The 15,647-nt window shown below is 37.7% G+C and overlaps 1 protein-coding gene across 1 annotated transcript in view; it reads right to left on the minus strand.

The window, feature by feature from the left end:
* Nucleotides 1-293: 293 nt before the first annotated feature.
* Nucleotides 294-15,647, minus strand: part of LOC125241218 (probable maleylacetoacetate isomerase 1) — a 41,965-nt gene continuing 26,611 nt past the window's right edge. Inside the window, exons 3-5 of the mRNA XM_048149583.1 lie at nt 9,822-9,940; nt 1,254-1,477; nt 294-733 (exon numbers count right to left, since the gene is read on the minus strand). Coding sequence (XP_048005540.1) covers nt 619-733; nt 1,254-1,477; nt 9,822-9,940 — 458 coding nt within the window. The 3' untranslated portion in view covers nt 294-618. The remainder of the gene's footprint in view (nt 734-1,253; nt 1,478-9,821; nt 9,941-15,647) is intronic.

Raw genomic sequence — 15,647 nt, forward strand, 5'->3', positions numbered from 1 at the left:
AGGGTGAAGCGTATAGCTGAGTCGGAACCCTTTTGTTTTTGCTGCAATGCACACAGTGTTGGTAAGCATTTTTTTTATGTTGTGTACGTAATTTTAAGTCAATTGTGTTTTTTTTCTCTCTTTTTGTTGTTCTGTGTTGCATTTGTAATTGTGTGTTATTGCAGCATTCAAATAAAGCTTTTATCTATCTATCTATCTATCTAGTGTTCGTCCTAGGGATATGTATTCAAGACCAATGGCTTAAGGATGAAAAACTGGTATACCTTCGGAGGTGTGAGAGGCGTAGATATATAAACACAAAAGTTATTGTCAATAGACGGTCTTTCCGGGTAGACGGTCTTCTCCACACTGACCTTATATAAGAAACTAAGGCAAAACTTAAAAGTTAGCTAATATATGACCACATTGACCCTTTTTTAAAAGTTACTACTTAGGTACATGTTTATAAGTTCCGATATACACTGATCATTAGTTTAAACAGCTAAGCTCAAATGTGCGGGCCAAACACACTTCTCCTTATGGCACACTTACCCGTATTGACCTTACCAAATTTAACTTTTTTATACATAAGAATTTCGTCATGTACATAATTATGTAAATGCAAAGAGTGCATCGGTTTTACTGGGTTCCGCCCTTTACTTTTTCGGGGTGCGTGGCCGCAAAGACGTTGTCTTTGAGAAGAGCTTCGTACAGCTTCGAGACCGTCGGAAATGTGTTGATGTTTATTTTGTGCCTGAAAACAATATCACCTTAACCATAGTATAAAATCAAGAGTACTATCGTACGGTATGGCCACTCTCGCTCCCCACTGAGAAGTGTCGCCCACCCGCTTTCGGTTACCTCACAGTTATCGCTTGTCAAAAACACGACCAGTCGACCTGGTCACACATACAAGCTTGGTACGCGTTCACTGACGCGAGCTGTGTGCGTAGGAACGCGCCTCTTTCATATACTTGATGGGTTTGATCGCCATTGTCCGAAGTATGCCTTAACACAAACCTCGCTAGCAGATGTTTTAATCCAGAGGGGAAAAGGCTATGTTCGGTTTCCTCACGTAGTACATGCGGTACCGCGCAGTTCTCGACAGCAAGTCTTCCAGCGTCTCGAGACTCGAGCTCGCGCATACTCCAGGACCGGGCGAACCTCGTATATTTGCTCTTCGTGCTCGAATGAACCGCGCAGACCGGCGTTTTGCAGCTGCTAGAATACCATTAGAGCTAACGTGGTTCTGCTGGAGAGCATGACATACTCACCTAGAGACGGCGTTGAAGACTTGCGGCACGAGACAAAGATCGGCGTAAGAGAGCTGATCACCGACGCAGTACATGCGGTCCCGCGCAGTTCTCGACAGCAGGTCTTCCAGCGTTTCCAGCCCGCGCACAGTCCAGGATCGGACAAACTTCGTGTATTCCTCCTCATGCTCGAACGAACCGCGCAGACCGACGTTTTGCAGCGGCTGAATGCCGGCAACTATTGTCTGTAAAGTAATCAATGATGTGATAACAAAGAGGATCAAGTTACCTTACTCTCAAAGTAAAACATGAAATCACAGTGCATAGACTGCCATATCTCGACACAGGCTTAAAACTTTTAAAAATCAGTTTTGACAATTTGGTCCATATTCTTAGCTTGATGTGTGTTAAAATGTCAAATATTAATATTAGCGCTATCTAGCCGAGCGTCCCCCAAAGGTGTCCATCTAGGCCACCGTACCTTTTTCTATATGGTTCTGAGGTACGTTTTTTTTCTTAGACTGTAGCTGTCTATACGGAGTTACATATGTCTTTGGAAATACATAATAAGTAGGTACTTTAGGTACCTATCGAACATAGTACAAAATACTTATGTGACATTCTCTGTAAATATGTCTGCAGTTCCGTCTAATAGACACGACTCTTTTCATAGTTATTATATTATGGGACTGATTTGAGAAAGAATTATAGATTGTTTCGTAAAAATACCATGTTTCATTTATTACATACAAATCAAGGCCAAAATAAGTAGAAAGTTGCTTTATTGCGTTTCAAAGTTGCTTTATTCTACCCGCAAACAATACAAGGGAAAGCTGATACGCACATAAGTTGGTACATGGACTAAGATGGAAACACAATAAAGGTACTTATAATGCTTTCTTAAGCCGTCTGAAAGAAAAGATTATTTTTGAGCCAATTAAAGAGATTAAACGAAATATTATAATCGTTCTGGAAAAAATGTGTTGTCTAATTACTTACAAAAAATATTTATACGGATTATTTAAAAAATCCATGATTTTCATTAAGGTCAGTGCGGGCAAGACCGGCATAGTTTATTTGAAATAAAGTTTGAGTGGATAAAACTCTATAATTAATGTAGTCTGGCGTAATGCGCATGGTCCTATGAGATAGCAAATATTATATTTTACAAAGCTTTTTTAATAATATTGGTGAAATAAGGTACTTTTAAGTCATAAAAATCACATTTTATAAGGCTCGGCGGGTTGACCGTCCTCCCGCGATGAGTACAGAAAGACCGTCTAGTGCTTGTTGTCGCGTAATTTCATATGAGACTAGGTTCCAAAATCATGATCATTGTTATTTTACGTAATAACAGGGCAGAATGTGCTAGATAATTAATAAAATAATGTTAAAATTTTGAACATATAAGCATTTTTCTATTTATAAGGCAAGACCGGCATAAGTCCCGTAGATGGGGTTCATAACCTTTTCTTTTCAGGTCCAGATATTGCATAATACTATATTTACAACGAACACCTGCGATACAATTTAGTCACGATATTACAGACTCATATAAATCCAACTACTTATCTGTTTTTGAAACTTTTTTATTAAGAAAAGGTAATAGGATATTAAGATGTCGTGAATTGGTTTGGTAACATTTCTTAGCAATGCTTGGTTTTTCTATAGTTACTACCAGAGTTACCAACTACCTGAGCTACCACCCCCGAAAACCTATTGACGACACCCATGACGCCTTTTTGTCAAAGTGACAGCCAGCAATGTCAATTAACGGTCGGGTAGCCATAAAATAGTCGGTCAAAAGTGTCAAAACCGTTTTAAAGGGTACCCATACGGTCCCTGTTGGGTAATGCTGATTATAAAAATAATAACCAACTTGAAACCCTACTCTCTTTTGAAATATTTGTCACCGCATCTTGCACAATCTAAATATACTTAAACAAAAATAATAAAAAACGGTTAGAGCTTACGATAATTCTACCAACTTAAATATGATGATGAATAATGCAGTGTAGGCTTACTTCTGTTCACCTCTTATCATTCTTCACAACCATGTCACATATATTTTATTTTTACTTAATACTTTCGAATGATTTTAGTAACACCATACGAATCATTATCAAAACTGTATTTCGAAGTTGAAATCAAAAACGGTACAACTATCATAAGCCAAAAACGTACCTATACACCGTGTTTCACTTAATACTAAAAACCTGAAAACAGTTTGTTCAGAATCGAGAGTAGAATCGATTGAGCTATATCTTGATGGGGGTAATATTTTTATTATTGGTTATTTAATTGGTAAATTAGTATTATTGGTTATTTTTTACGTGCCTATTCTATTGTACTCGTAAGACAACATTGTGTATATCGCATTGCTAGAGGTTGTTTACCTTTTTCAGTATTTAGGGGTATTAATACTGGCTGGTTACTTGGACGATTATTTTTTCCGCTACGAGTTTGACGTTGTTTGTCAGTTTAATCTTAATGTTTATCATAAGTCATAACAAATTGAACTCGTACCTAATTACAACCTTGTCATTTTGAATATTGGGTTTAAATTTGCTTACTGCGATTACCTGTCCAATTTGAAGTTTACTGTGACAAAGCTTTAAAGTGTTTTACAGTGACATCTTAGCAAACCTTATGTCGTTGCAGTAACGTACACAAATAAATAGTTTTATGCTTTATGGTGGAAGTTAGCAATTATTTTATTGAGTGTAGAACTAAAAGTCAAGTAGAACTGTACAGAAAATTAAAAATTCAATTTAAAAAAAAGTTACCATCAGATTAAAAGATGAATACTCTCGATGAGTTTAAAAAAATAAAAATCAGTTGGGGTGTCTGAGGTTTTGAGTGTTACCGGAAACACGTTGTATATTGATATTGTTTAGACTCGACTTATTTCCAATAAAGCCTAAAAAAGGTTGGCAACTCCTTGTTTATCATATGCCGGTCTTGCCTTTCTCTTTTATCGGACTTTCTGACTAGGCACAATTTCTAAGTTACATATTTCAGAACATAAAACTAGAAATTGAGCGCGTTTTGAGTAGAATAATAGTACTAGTCAGAAATAACGGTTATTAAATGACTGCGTTACATACATGATATACAAATATTCCGACTGCTTCTATTTTATTTTATTTTTTTGCGGAACCTTGCCGAACTTGATGTTCGAGTTCGAAACGAGAAACAAGTTTATTGTTAACTAGTGTTCGTCCTAGGAATATGTATTGAAGACCAATGGATTAAGGATGAAAAACTGCTATACCTCCAGAGGTGTGAGAGGCGTAGATATGTAAACAAAAAAGTTATAGTCAATAGACGGTCTTTCCGGGTAGACGGTCTTCCCCACACTGACCTTACTAGTATATTTGCAACATGTTTATTTAGTAAGTCTTTCCCGCGACGAAACAAAGGTGTTTAGTACCTTTAGTGCGTTTTCACATTATCCGATCCGATATCGGATGTCGGACCGATATCCCATACATTACAGGCGCCATCTTGAATTTTTTTCCATTGAAATCCTTATATATGATAATGTGAAAACTAGGGCTTGCATTCCGGAATCTCGAAATTCCGGAATTTCGGACAATTTTTCCGATATTACAGTTCCGGAATTGAGACACATAATCTCGAAAATTCCGGAATTGAAAAAAGATATATTTTTGGACGAAAACGTGTAATATCAGCCTGGTTATTTTACAAAACTACCACCGCGTCTATAAAAGATATGTAAATTCATTAAGTTAGACACTGCTCAGGTAGTGCCTATTTTATGACCAAAGGGTTGCATCCAGGGCTAGTTAGAGCGAGATAGTGTAGTTTTAACCCGCTAATATTATACCATTGTCACTTTATGGTTTTGCTCTCAATTGTTTTAGCTAATAAGTGAAATATATAATCACTTTAAAGTAAATATTTGTTGTAGAAAGTTGTGTTTTGTGATAATTTAAAATTACTAGCCGGGAGTTGAGTGTTATATGCTCGAATACTGAAGGACAATTAAATATAAATAAATAACATTAGGTGCATTATTATTTTATTAGCGTTATTTATGTTTATTAGATCGAACTTAAATTTCAGTAATAATCTAAATTAATAAAGCGGCATAAACTCAAAATTTTACTTCTTTTCTCATAGTACTGAACATTTTAGGCATAAAGTCTTAAGTTCAGACGCAAATCGTATTATTTGGTATTACATTCATTCACAAGCATAACGTCGTAGTTACTTTATACACTTTTCACAAAGACGTGTGCATATTTTACTAAACTCTATCTAAGTCTAAGTCTATTACCACTTACCACAAAATCAAAAGATATGATAAGCAAATGTATGGAAAATTATGAATATAAAAAGAATGATTTATTTTTTTACAAAAAAATTAAGGTGTACAATGTATATGTAGGTACCTAGGAATAAATCATAAAATCTGTCTCTTTGGGCTAGCTTGGATATCTTTTGTCCCTACTCGAGTCTGATAAAGGTAATTCAATATTTCTTTTATTACAGTTATGTGAACAAGACATTATGACATTCTTGTAAATTATTACTTTTATATTATTTCGATGGTCAATGGATAAAAAATGACTTTAACGTTGACCACTATCAGAAAACTGGCACTAAAACCTCGTTTGTATCGTTAACTGTAGTTCGAAATACCTTGCAAGACCGATTTTGACACAAAATGGGCTTTCCTGTAAAATTACTAAAATGAAAATTTCAGTGTTACATGCCTTTCAGGTACGGAGTTATTGTCTTAAACGTCGATTTATAATAAATTTCAATTTAAAATTGTATTATTTCATCAAAAACCCACCAGAAAACCAAACCAAAAAAAAATTGTTCAATTCCGGAACTAGTTCCGGAATTCCGGAATTGAAGTCCAATCTCGAAAACCAGTTCCGGAATTGAAAATCGTCCGATATTGCAAGCCCTAGTGAAAACGGACTTACGAAGCGTGCATGACGCCGAAGCCAACAAGTAGGTTGATGCTCTTCAACATCACTTGAATAAAATCACTTGAACACACCGAGCGACTGCTGCCCGGTCTTATTACCATAGGACCTGATAGCCCAATGGTTAGTCTATAATTTTCACCGAAGAACCTTGCTCATTTTTAGGGTTCCGCACCAAAAAGGTACAAAAGGAACCCTTATGGTGTCGCTCTGTCCGTCTGTCTGCCTATCTTTCTGTCACATTACTAAATATTGACGACCGGTCTGGCTCAGTCGGTAGTGACTCAGACGGTAGTGACCCTGCCTGCTAAGCCGCGGTCCTGGGTTCGAATCCCGGTAAAGGCATTTATTTGTGCGATGAGCACAGATATTTGTTCCTGAGTCATAGATGTTTTCTATGTATATAAGTATGTATTTATTTATTTAAGTATGTATATATTATCGTCGCTTAGCACCCATAGTACAAGCTTTGCTTAGTTTGGGGCTGAGTTGATCTGTGTAAGGTGTCCCCAATAATAAAAAAAAAATCTCAAGAACTACTTATGCTACCGCTTTGAAATTAGGAATAGGTACTTATGAGTATCGTTGATCTCTAGATTGAAAGTATTAATTTTTTAAATTTATTAATATTGGGGGCAAACTGTAAATGTCAAGTTACTAGTTAAAAGATAGATCCCGATACACTTCCAATAGCCAGTTTCCGCTCAAACTCTTAACATTTTATCAAAGTTTTAAAAAGCTACGTGTTGGATTCGGCACGTCTAACAAGTGTCCGGAACATTAAAATTGTTCTTTAATAGAAAATATCTTTCAAAATTATTAAAACAATTATACCTAAACCCAAAACCTCTTTCTTTTACAACTTACTTTCAGTCACTGATAAAACGTTTCACAAAGTCCATTTCCTAAAAATAGTTATTTGTTATACAAGGGGGCAAAGTTGTATTTTAACGCCGAGTGTGGAATTGAAAAACGAGCAAGTGAAAGGATTCTATAGTTGAACCACGAGCGAAGCGAGTCGGGTATCCGAGAATAGAATCCTGAACTTGCGCAAAGTATTTTCAATACACGAGAAGTAAAATAGAATCCTGAACTTGCGAGTTTTTTAACACGAGAAGTAAAATACATTTGCCTCCGAGAGTAACACAAAACTTTTCCCCTCGCTACAGCAAGGAAACTAAAACGCAAAAAATGCGTTTATCACTGTTTCCAGTAGTTCCACAGGTGGTAATTCATCTTAGATCTTACTGGATTTACCTACTTTTATCAATTTTAAAGCAGTTAATTTGACGTTATTCAAGGTCAAATTACTTTACCCACTAGTGCATAAAATGCGTTTTTACCCGCTGGTATTAAAGGACAAAACACGTGTTTCCGAGCTAGTGAGGGGAAAAAGTTTTTAATTCAAATCTTAACGCGCTGTGTTACATACCTCCTACAATTCGTGCCGAAATTTGAATTGATCCCCTAAATGGCGTAAGCGATCACTAAGAAGGGATTATTGGCAAATCGGTCCTTAGCCGGCCTAGCCAAAGTGACTATCGTTGACGCTACGCGGCGATCGAAACGCAGTCTGGCTCTGTCGGACCTCTATAGAGAGCGACAAGGAGGGCTAGCTACTAAACGCTTACGAAGCAAAAGCGGTTGTTATGTTGGCTGCATCCACGAGGGTCAGGGCCGTCAAGGGGATAAATGAATTACGATAAAAAATGTGAACTGGATTAATTTGAATCGTTCTTTATTAACCAGACGATTTCCTAAAGATATTGTGAACGAAGTCTCCTGATTTAAATTTAGGTTGCGACATAAGTATATTATATGAGATAGGTACGTATTGGTGTGATAGAAAGGGACAAACGAACTTTATCGGCTTGATAACTTTAGTGAACTTTTATGAATAAGGGCCACTTGCACCAACAAAAATGGAGGGTTAACCCGAGAGTTAACCAATCAATTTGTATAGAATTTGACAGATGACAGCCCACTAACCCCGAGTTAAATGTTTGGTGCAAGTGGGCCTAAGGGGGTTAATGTACATAGTTTAATACTTTACGAATGTATATGATTATGTATTAAAATTACATGATTAAATAATAACTTAATAATACAATTTACGCTGACGATTTAACCACAGAATATGTAATAGGGTGCATTGGGGTAAAAATTACTTGTATTTTGAGAAAGTTTTTTCTAAGAGGTAATGTATTGCGAATTCTGTTAAGTCTAAAGTGTGACAGACAACGTCAATGACAACAATAATGGCGTACATTGAAGCTAATATTTATTGTGTATGAAAAATTAAAAATTTTAAGACTTCATAATTTTTAAAAGTCACTGAACAAATGTTGATCAGTATAAGGAGAATAGCCTACAGTTCAATTCTTCGCCTTTGTTACATGCCCCACTCTGTATAGGAATGTCACAATCACCAGTGGTGACGGACCCACCGTCTTCTGACCTTTCTTTCCAGCGGGCCTAGCCGAAAAGATAATTTATGACGCTAGACGCCGCGCCGATCGCAACGTAGTCTGGCTGGACTGGCCCCGTAGCCGAAAGGCATTTCTGCGACGCGAAACGCCACCGAAACGCCGCAGAAATGAAGTCTGGCTTTGTCGCGCCAATACGCAAGAGCGATAGAGGTAGATAGCTACGAAAGAGATATTATACTGAGCGCAGCGCCAACAAACTGGTTATTCCCGTTTGGCGCATTAATTGTACAGCATAAGTGTAATTGTTTATTATGAATAAATAAATAATAATAATAATAATAATCGTGAGCGTTTGTGCATTCGGGTATGCACACTGGTCGGACAGTTTCAATAGTCCAGTGACTAGTCGGTCTCTATAGAGCCGCCAAGCTTCCGCATGATTAGCGCGACATGATGTCTTCGCGAGATCGACTACCCGTCCTTGCCCCGTAGCCAAATGGCATTTCTGCGACGCGAAACGCCAACGAAATGCCGCGAAAGGTAGTCTGGCTTTGTCGCGCCAATCCGCAAGAGCGATAGAGATAGATATCTTTTAGAGCGTTTCGTTTCGTGAGCGTTTGTGCATTCCGCTACGCACGCTTATGTGTTATGTATTTGTAAAGTAGGTATAAGGAGGGACGCGCCGACGCGATAGGCCATATCACACTAGTGTCACAGTATAATAAAGAGTACTATCTATTGTTAGTGTAAGTTATAATTTATTATTACCTAGAATCCGTTTCCTGCGCCGTTTGTACTGTATGCCTACCATCTCCAATTCTCCCTCAATTGCTCAAAGGTTAACTGGAAGAGATCCCTTAAAGGGATAAGTTCGCCTTTGTACTTATAATAAGCTCTTTTTCCTGTGTGTTGTATTATTTTCTGGTACAATAAAGTGTTTTACTACTACTACTACTATCGTACAGTATGGCCACTCTTGCTCCCCGCTGAAAGTGCCGCCCACCCCCTCTCGGTTACCTCACAGTTACCGCCTGTCAAAAACGTGAAGAGTCGACCTGTCATACTCATACAAGCATAATACGCGTTCACTTACTCGAGCTTAGACTGTGTGGTAGGAACGCGCCTCTTTCATATATTTGAGCGCCAGTGTCCGAGGTGTGCTATGTGCTGTGACCGCTGAATACTTAAGGGTTTACCTCGACAATCTCCCTCATCCGGGCTCTGAGCAGTGGAGTAGCAGGTGACAGGCTCGGCTGCGGCCGGGTCTCCTCCAAGTACTGAAGAATGGCCATGGATTCTACTAGCGTCTCACCATCTGAAAGGGATTCCAGCATTCAAGACACAGATGTTATATATACCATAGATCAAGCAAACGTATCTACTTAGCGTGTCAAGTGAACTCAGTGAAATCCACTGAGTTGTCCGTCTTTAATCGCAGCTTGCAGCTTTCGGGCGTCAATTTTTGTAAGTTGAAATCAATCAAAACATAAAAAATGCCTCGTTACGTGATATTCAATTGCAACAACACAAAAATTATGAACAATCAAGAGCCTGAGACATATATAAAATTACAGGCAAGAAACAACTTCAGTACAAAATTTGACACGCTCGGCCCCTATACAAATAGATGAACTTGTTTCTTCTATCTAAATTTAGTTCTGTGATTCAAGACTATCTCACTGATACAAATTTTAGATGATATGCCTTCGTGAGGCATATTCAAATATTTAAATACCTATTCGGATGTGCTTGTGGATGTCACCAATCCATACTTCCTTACAGATGTATTACGAAAAGATTTGCCTTCGTATTGTTACGGAAACGTATGAACGTGTCATGCTATTTCAATCAGTCTCAGTACAAGATGTACTGACATTGACTGAACTAGCATGACAAAAACGAACGTTTCCGGAGAACTACGAAGGAAACCCTTTTCGCACTACATCTGTACTATTATAAATGGGAAAGTGTGTGTGTGTCTGTTCGTTTGTCCCGTCTTTCACGGCAAAACGGAGCGACGAATTGACGTGATTTTTTTTAAAGGAGATAGTTGAAGGGATGGAGACTGACATAGACTACATTTTGTCTCTTTCTAACGCGAGCGAAGCAATTCATTTATTAAAACACGTTTAGGACTTAACCTTCTGGATCCTTCAGTACAATTTTATGTAGGTATGTGCCTGTACAATCCAAAGTCTATTTCGGTCCTTTATCGAATAATAAAGAGATTTAAACAACAAAACAATACTTCTGCGTCTCAGGAGGATCACAGTATCGACATTGACATGCATTAAAAATGAAATGTTTTGTGGCTCAGATATAAATCAAAAGCTTTCTATAACACTGTAAAAGCCATCACGAAACTAACTCCGTCATTTGTTTGGAAACTGTCAAACGTTTGCATAGATGGCGCCATTATAACTTACTCCTGTCTCAAGTTTTGTTCTATGAAATTGGACTTAACTCATTAGTTTCATTAGTACGTTCGTAGCACTACGTCGTAGTCGATAACATGGATTTCCCCTAGTGTAGAGAAAATGCGTCGTAGAGGTAAAACAAACTCCTCGTGTTTAGCGCAAAAGCCGGAGCACAGGAAGAAAATGACAAAAGAAAAAGTCCTAGTCCTAGAATTTTAGGTAAGAATAGCGCCGGGTCCTGCGGAAAATATTTCTATAGGACAACGCGATTACCACTTACTTCCGATTACAGTGCACTTGCGTGATCCATTTAGACATATGTCTGTGCCGTGGCGTTATTGCTGCCTGGCGTGTCAGCAGGTGTGTAATCGTAAATGCAAAGAGCAACTTTATTGGACGTTTCAGTACGCGACTCAATCGATCTCCTGATGTTTTATGTCATACGGTTCTTTTAACTTATTTACATGTGGCGAAGAAGGGTTCGGGGATATATGCAGACATTTTCTACTCACTTACCGTTTATTAGTTAACTAGCTTTTGCCCGCGGCTTTGCTCGCGTTAGAAAGAGACAAAAAGTAGCCTATGTCACTCTCCATCCCTTCAACTATCTCCACCTAAAAAATCACGTCGCTTCGTCGCTCCGTTTTGCCGTGAAAGACGGACAAACAAACACACACACTTTCCCATTTATAATATTAGTATAGATTAGTATGGACTAGAGAGACTAATAAAACATAAAATTCTGTAAGGTACGGGCAAATATCGACTGGGGTCTGAGAGACAATTATAATATAACTGATCCATTTAATATTACACTATTAAGTTGAGTTCCACATGTATCCACTAAACACGCGTGCCATATATGACCAGTGGACACACAATTTGATAATGCAAAAATTGTAAAAACATGGAAAAAGAAATGGATCAGTTGCATTTGTCCCCAGTCGAAATTAACCCGCTGTACCTTATGATGTCCTCCCAGACGTATCCGTCGACGGCGACATCCTGGCAAGCTTTATTTTTTTTTATTATTTACTATTATTTATGAAAAAATAAGCGCGTTACATTACAAAACACGGAGAAACTAAAAAGCAAAAAATAATAAACCTTTGAAATCAGATTTCTTATCGGATTGCAATAATCTAAACATCCAAATTATAAACAAATCAATTATTTTTGTAGTCGGTACCAGACCCCAGACCTGTTCGTCGCCTTGCTATTTCCTGTTTGCTCCACCCAACCATACGCAGGCTGTCCCCGACTCCAAAAATAATTGATTTGTTTATAATTTGGATGTTTAGATTATTGCAACCCGATAAGAAATCTGAATTCAAAGGTTTATTATTTTTTGCTTTTTAGTTTCTCCGTGTTTTGTAACGCGCTTATTTTTGAAGGCGGTTTTATTTTTTGTTAAAAAAGTTTATTTATTTGTTGATTTTTAGTGGTTCCTATTGATATTATATGTATCAGTCCGAATATATGTACAGTAGTGAAAGAATTATCCTTTAACTCCTAACCATTGATGAGTTGACCTTCCATCATCAGCTCAGCCACATAAAGTTATTACCATCAGGCGTAAATACTGGTTTACCTTTGAAAAATACACTAAAAACATTACATGTGCCTATAACATTTGAAGAGTTCCTGGATTTCTCCAAGATCCCATCATCAGACCCCGACTTGGTACCAATGGGACCATCTCGAGGTTATACCTGATCGATTGAAAAAAAAAATATTTGAAAATCGGTCCATGATTCTCGGAGATATCGAGTAACATACATACAAAAAAAAAAACTAACCGATTAAAAAAAAAAAATTTGAAAATCGGTCCATGATTCTCGGAGATATCGAGTAACATAAATACAAAAAAAAATTCGGTCGAATTGAGAACCTCCTCCTTTTTTTGAAGTCGGTTAAAAAAAACATTCAGTCGAATTGAGAACCTCCTCAAAAAAAAAAATAGAAAAAAATGTTTTATTAGGGTACCCCCTACATGTAAAGTGGGGGCTGATTTTTTTTTTTTTCATTCAAACCCCAACGTGTGATATATTTTTGAAGTCGGTTATTAAAAGTCCCTCCCCCTCTAACTTTTGAACCATAAGGAAAAAAATCACAAAAGTTGTTTAAACTAGGAAAATCGTTTTGCGATAGGTTCAGTAGTTTTTTCACTCACGCACTGAGCGTGGCCCGACACACTCTTGGCCGGTTTTTTTTTTGTTTAAACTAAATCGTTGCGTGCTTTTCAGTCACGCATTTTTTGTACAGAATTGGCCACACGAAAGCCGACGTAGGTGTCGTAGGTACTGTAGTCAATCATATCATTTAATTTTCATGATATTGTGTCTACAAATAAAATGATTGCTTAATTGACCCGTCTGCCGACCGCGCTCGACTGCGATAGCTGCTGTGTTTATCATCATTTCGAACATCTATAAGGTAAAATACCCCATAATGGACGGTGATGCCATTATGGACAAAAAAACACAAATCTTTAAAAATAAGTATCTAAAATTAGTTTCTAAAAACTGACGGCTATGTACCATAAACTAGAGTTTCATTTTGAAGTTTCAATTAATTCGGTTATTTCTGAAGGATTTGGCGACAAAATAAAATTCACCAGTTTACTGAAAAAAATATCAAGACGAATTCTTATTTTTTTTTTTACTTTTTTTTCCTTTAGGAGCGATTATTTCAGAAAATATTAATATTATCAAAAAACGATCGTAGTAAACCCTTATTTATTTTTAAATATCTATCCAACAATATATCACACGTTGGGGTTGGAATGAAAAAAAATATCAGCCCCACTTTACATGTGTCATGTGGCGTACCCTAATGAAACATTTTTTTCCATTTTTTTTATTTTTGCACTTTGTTGCGTGATTGATGTACATATTGGTACCAAATTTCAGCTTTCTAGTGCTAACGGTTACCGAGATTATCCGCGGACGGACGGACGGACAGACAGACAGACATGGCGAAACTATAAGGGTTCCTAGTTGACTATGGAACCCTAAAAATGGGCAAGTATTATGTCTATTTGTTTGTCCGTCCTTCACGGCAAAACGGAACGACAAATAAGATGTGATATTTTTAAGTGGAGATAGTTCAACGGACCGAGAGTAACATAGGCTACATCCTGTCTCTTTCTAACTCCCATTTCCCTTAAATGGGGGTGGGAGTTTGTATGGAGCATTTCGCAATTTTCGAAGTTAACGCGAGCGAAGCCGCGGGCAAAAGCTAATTAAAAAAAAAGTGTTACCTCCTTACTCGTGAAAAGCTTAGGTACGGTCCTGATTATTTCAATTGTTATTTACCCCTTTCTCACAAATACATAAAGTTATAAGACAGATAAAGACATACGATGAGTAGCTAATTCAGGTTTATTATGAATCGTTTATGATTAAGGCTATAAGTTTTTTACCAAAGCGTACTGAAAATATTGTGCGTAGACAACCTAAGGATAGGGTTGCCAGATGGTGGAGATTTGACGGGATTTTCCCTATTTTTCGCATGTCGATCCGACTTCCGACAAAATGAACCTAACCTAAATAACTGAATTCCATTTGGTTGATCATTATTAATTTATCATATTTAAAAATATAAGTAACTATTTCTATTTTGGGTACGCTTTAAGACATACAGTTGACAAGATCTTCATTTATTTTACATTTTCTGACATAGGTACAGTCTGCAAAAAAGTGGTTTACTTACCACTTTTCAACCTTATGTGTTTAGTAATAGAGTCGAAAAGTGGTAAACCACTTTCTTGGCTGACCGTACCTAAGTCTCAAAGTCCGGAAGAATTAATTATCTTTTGTCCCGATATTGGGGTCATTCGATCTGGCATCCTTATCCCTACCTAAGGTGGGTGGGTGTTTCATTCGATCTCACGAAACGAAGCGCTAGTAGATATCCTTATCGCGCTTGCGTATTGGCGCGACCCAAGGTATCGCTTTCGTTTGGCGTCGGAGAAATGCCATTCGGCTACAAGTTTTGCTTACACCGGCCGACAAGGTCACGTATATGAGTGCACGCGGCGCCCTTCCTTTGATCACCGTCCCGCCCGAGTGCGCATCGCCATACACACGCAACTTTGCTGCCAACTATTTGCGTCTTTCCGGACAGCTATCCTAGCTGACGAGACGAACTTTCACGCTTCGTAAATTTTATCTCTCTACCGCTCTTTCGTATTGGTGCGACAGGGTCAAATGCGTTTCGTCCGCTATTCGCCATGGAGCGTTGATGATTGTCACTTCGGCTAGGCCGTCAGACCTCCGGCTCCTGCGGACGAAAGCGAACCACGTTTGACTTGTTGAGTCGCTGTAGTGCTTATAAATTTCGTACGTAAGTATGTTCGACAGAGGCAAAACGCTAAACATGGTTCGCGGTAGACTCTCAGTTCTTGTTTACTTAATTATTGAACTTCGCATTAGCTAATTGTAAGTAATCCGTAGATTTAAAAAAAAACATCGCGTTTTCAAATCTTTTTGTTGAATATGTATAAGGTACAATCAATCTCGGGAAAAATACTAAAAATAAAGAGAGTCTAGTTAGAGTTATATTCTTGTTATATCACAAATCGGAGGTTCATAGAAGTTTATA

Source organism: Leguminivora glycinivorella, chromosome Z, assembly GCF_023078275.1.
Source record: "Leguminivora glycinivorella isolate SPB_JAAS2020 chromosome Z, LegGlyc_1.1, whole genome shotgun sequence".
NCBI lineage: Eukaryota > Metazoa > Arthropoda > Insecta > Lepidoptera > Tortricidae > Leguminivora > Leguminivora glycinivorella.